The sequence below is a fragment of the Protopterus annectens genome, chromosome 5.part0 (genome assembly GCF_019279795.1).
Source record: "Protopterus annectens isolate FY-2018-M chromosome 5.part0, PAN1.0, whole genome shotgun sequence".
Taxonomy (NCBI): Eukaryota; Metazoa; Chordata; order Ceratodontiformes; family Protopteridae; genus Protopterus; species Protopterus annectens.
Genome location: NC_056735.1, coordinates 1,164,009,060 through 1,164,013,944, shown reverse-complemented (window position 1 = coordinate 1,164,013,944; position 4,885 = coordinate 1,164,009,060). Strand labels below are relative to the sequence as shown.

The following is a 4,885-nucleotide window of genomic DNA, read 5'->3' as shown; positions in this document are numbered from 1 at the left end:
GAAATAATATGGACCCTTCCAAACAAAAGTTATCCACTCAAGCTACATGTGAGTAAACTATTGCACTTGTGAGCAACCCATCATTACAGCATTATTACTTCTACTGGTGAGAGCTGTCCTGAATAAGTACAGCTTTTTGTTTATATATTAGACATTAATGACTTAACTCCTTAACTCCTAACTTAATTAACTCCTGTCTTTCTATAAACCTATCAGATCTGCTGGGCATCGTCTGGTCTCATACAAGGTTGCTAAGGCTTGGAACTTCTTACCTGTATTCATCAGGTCAGTAACTTTTATTCTCTTCTTTCAAAACCAGTCTGAAAGACTTCCTAACTAAAAGCTGGCTCTGTTCTTGTTCAAAACCAGGATAAACTATATCCCTAAATGTGAACATGTACTTTTTCATTCCCTATACTTCCTTACTCTCCCTTCTTCACTTACTTCTGTATTTCTACCAAATTCTCTTACCTGATTTTCTCTCTAAATAAACCATAAACCAGTTTTCCCTCACTTCATATTGCAATTCTTGTTTATATTAAACCAACTTACCCTTAATTTCTCTACAAACTTTCTAAAATTTACCTAAGTATTAAATTATTGTCATGTAACTTGTATCGATTCTTGGCCAATGTGTTTACATTATCTCTTGTTTGTTATAACTATTTAAACAACTTGTTTTATTTTTGAAGATTGTTAAATTATTGTTCTTAAAATGTTTTATAATAAGTTGGGGCTTTTCTCTCCAGGCCTCCACTGAAAATGGGCTTCTACCCAGCTGGACTTTCCTGATAATCAAATGTCAGTAAATAAATAAATAAATAAATAATGAATTGTAAAGGGTGTTGGCCAATGACAGAATTATACTGATATTGATTTACTTTGCTGTTGATATCCATTTGTTAACTGGACCAGTGGACTTGTTCAGAACCCCTTTCCAGATAGAACTCTAGCTAGTGATGAGGCAAACAAAATCACTGCAGCAATTCAAAAAGGATAATGTCCATGTTTTCATTTCTATTGTAATTATCATAGCCAAGTACTATACACTTCAGTTTATTATACCTTTACATGGTCTTCTAAGGCAAAGAGTAATTAGAAATTAGTAAGAGATCTGAAATAACTATGTAGTAAACAAATAGCAATATTAGACATGTAATTTATTACCACATACCCATTTCAAGAACTGCCATTTGGTTAAGATGGCTTTAGAGTAAAGCATGACACAATGTTAAATCACTTACTAAAGCATGACACACTGTTAAATCAGTAACACAGAAAGGAGACAAGCATGAAGCTATAAACCACAAGACAGCCATTACTTTTTATTGGGCAGCACTATAATGAGTTATGTGAGGTAAAGGAATACCTAAAAAGTTTAAGAAATCTAAGTTAATAAGACATACAAGTAAAATATAAATTTCTGACTGAGGGCTTCCAAAGCAGAGACAACAGGTTCTTGGGGGGGGGGGGGGGTTCGTCTACTCTGCTACAGTCTGGCACAGGTCAATTTAAAGGTCTAAGAAAAATTCTAGCAATGGACATTTCTGTTCTTTGATGAAGATCCATTTGTCAACTACAGCTCCATATATATATTTTTTCAACATCGTGGTAAAATAGCGTTGGTATAGTGGCCACTTATCCATTCAAAGTTTTGAACTGCTACATTTAAGATTACCATTTTATTAGACTTGGCTGCATACATAGGTAAGACAAAATAAGCTAAAATATATAGGAAGGACAATATAGTAATGTAGTTTTGGGATGTTTTTGTTTTTTTGCAAATGGTAATTTCCTTTAAAAATACTAAAAGATGCCAATCACATTAGCAGAGAATATATACGAAGTGTAAAATGCTGCCTGTGTTCAGTATAAACGCCGTTTTAAGATTTTTAGGACTTTCTCAAGCAATGCATTGCATCTGTCTTACTTGAGGGGTTATACAGTGAATACCCATGCTGTGTTGTCAACAGCAGTAAATTTCAGCAAAAAAACAGAGCTGAATTAATATTTGAAAAAAATGCACTCAATATTCTTTTGTAAGCATTTTATTAAATTCGAATAGAAAAATGGAAAAGTGATATGAAAATGATACAAGGAAATGAAACACAAGAGGAAATCAATTTGGGTAGAAAAAATTGCATGACTTTAACAAATTTCGTTCAGTGCAGTTCTTTTTCGATATGCATAAGCAGTAAATCCCATACCCTTAATGTGGGCTTACACTAGTAATACAAATGGAGTTGTGTTGTCTGTAGTATACCCGTATTCAAACATTTTTGTTTATGTGTTTCTTCCAGCACCAATGGGATTCTGGAGAATTAAAAAAGAAAAAGGCTTCATACGCACAGTTCAGGTCTGTACTAAAGGCACAGACTGCAAACATTTTGAGAAACGATGCATAGTGATACTTTATTTAGCTTTCTTTGAAGCTAGTTTTTATTTCTTCACATAACGGGATCCCACCTCATTTTAGATTTACAGCAAGTTGGCGTAATATTCAGTTCAGAGCTTCTTATTCGTGCTACATTCGTGCAGTACGAATTAAATCTAAACTGGTATTCCCACAGGAATACTGGACATTGTAATTCGTTTTCCAGCAGACTTCTAAACCAGCTGAGAAAAAATACACCCACAACTGTGGTTCAGCTGGATGAACATTACTGTAATTGCACAGTACACAAATGGAAGCGCGGTGCTATAAATCACATCTCCCTGAGATGACGTTCATCGTTTCAACAGCTTCAGACATAATATATTTACATACATAAACATACGGCAAAGATTCCCTGTTTCAAGATAAATTTAGCTGCGCTGGAAGCATATTACAGCTCTCTAAAAAATGAGACAAATAAACATATCAGAGAAATAAATAAACACAGTCAAAATAAATATTTAAACATACACGCATAAATAAATAAATATATAACATAAATAAATAAATACATAGATATTCTAACAGGAAGCAACAAGCTTGTACTGGATCATTTCCACGATTTCCTGGAAAACTGCAATACAATTTGAAAGCTTCAAAGCTGTACTTTACTATTACGCTTGTTTTGCTGTTCATGTAGGCGTTCATTCATTTTTTCGACTACACACACTTGTGAAGGCATATTGTTTTCTCTGTTGTTCACGTTAATGTTCAAGTAAAACATCGGCTTGAATATTTGTTCAGTCCTTTTTACAAGAGGATGTTCCCTTAATCAGTGATTTAGTGACAAATATTAAGCATCCAAGTAACAGCAAAGTAAGCCCAATCGTATTTGTAAAAGTTGGCATGTCCTTTGGGGATTGCACATACTGGTGTAAACCGTGCCGGACGTAAGACAGTTGATCATAGATTCCAAGGAAGGTGAATATATGAAAAAACTGATGGCTGTGTCCCATTATATCAAAACAGCCAGGCTTCAGTCTTTCAGGAACTTTGCTCAGGTAGAAAAAGGCAGCCAGTACAAGCCATAAAAAGCGCCTGTAAAAACACACAAACAAAGTCGGGTTTTTCACTTTCAGATCAAAAATAATGCTTTCGGCCACAACTGGAGCTGTTAGACTCAGTGGCATAACAAAAGCAAATATTCTAGTGGCGAAAGGATAGCATCTGGACCGACTTGTACAGCACAGAATGGTGCACAGAATGGCGAAAGTGAAAGCAGCAGGCAGCAAGGCACATGTATAAAGACTGATTAAAGTTCGGTACCAGCTTCTGCCCTGAAAATACGTGTCCATGGAATTCACATCCATTACACTGAGTTTAGGGAAAACGTAGTAACGATATGCCAAGGTGCTGCAGAAGCTGTAGAAACTTATCAAGGCGTAGTCCAGGTAAAAGAAGGCCCTGCGCAGCCGCACTGACATGCAATTGAACAGGTGTGCGATGCAGCTCATGAGTAACGTCAAGGTGACTCCAAAGGCATAACACCACAAAGGCAGGAATGTTGGATGGTGAAAAGGTTGCTCAGTCTCCAGAAACAGCAGGTGGCAAAAGCTTTTCAGCAGGATCAGTAGGGGAACAAAGTGAGTCCAAAAGTTAAACGTCTCGTTAGTGGGCTGGAAAACAGAGATAAGACATTCCCTTGTGCTGCCATGAAGTTTTCTGTACCCCGATGTTATAAAGCACTCTACGAATTCGTCGGGGACTTCGTTCCACCTGAGAAGCGAAGAACTCCCTTTTCCCGCAGAGCTGTAAGACATGGTTACCCCCGATAGGTTTCTTGTCTAAGATGACTTCCCCATTCCGCTACCGTACCTAGGTCATGTATCCAGGCAACGGGCCACAGCGACAGATGCTTGTGTTGTCTTGGGACCTGTCTGCAATTTCACACATACTGCAGCTGAAGTATTAAACTGAAATTATTCCACAACTACATCGAAAATGTGTGTATACTTTCTTGGAAAGTTTTTCTAGCAATAATTATCCAGACTATGATTAGTAGGCGATCAATGTTGAATTATTAAAGAAGTGTTGAATTATTAAAGAAGCAAATAATCGAAATACAACTATATCGACTTCAGTCCTTATTGGTTTCTTGGCTGCTTTCGACATCGCATCAACAGCTTTTTTAGTTTGTGTAGGGTAACCCGTGTTTTCTCCTTACTTAGTATTCTTTAAAGATGTAGATTATTTCCCCACAGCATTTCAGAGAAGGGAACAATAAAACCTCATATGGTGGCCTGCGAATTGTTGGCACCTTAGAGATTAAAATGTATTATTGGTAGTATCTAAAATGATAAAATACAAAGTGCTTCTTCCTGATACCAAGAAGCTATAAAGGCATTGGTTAGAAATATATATTGTAAACAGAAAACTGGAGTTTATTTCCCCTCCCCCAGACCACTACCAGTACTGTGTACCTTCCATCAGGCCATGCAGCTCTTTCTGTTT

The 4,885-nt window shown here is 36.6% G+C and overlaps 1 protein-coding gene across 1 annotated transcript; it reads right to left on the bottom strand.

Annotated features, from left to right (window-relative positions):
* Positions 1 to 1,483: 1,483 nt before the first annotated feature.
* On the bottom strand, positions 1,484 to 4,373 carry PAQR9 (progestin and adipoQ receptor family member 9). The gene has a single exon (XM_044071779.1). The coding sequence runs from the start codon at positions 4,192 to 4,194 to the stop codon at positions 3,175 to 3,177; it is 1,020 nt and encodes a 339-aa protein (XP_043927714.1). The 5' UTR covers positions 4,195 to 4,373; the 3' UTR covers positions 1,484 to 3,174.
* Positions 4,374 to 4,885: the final 512 nt, after the last annotated feature.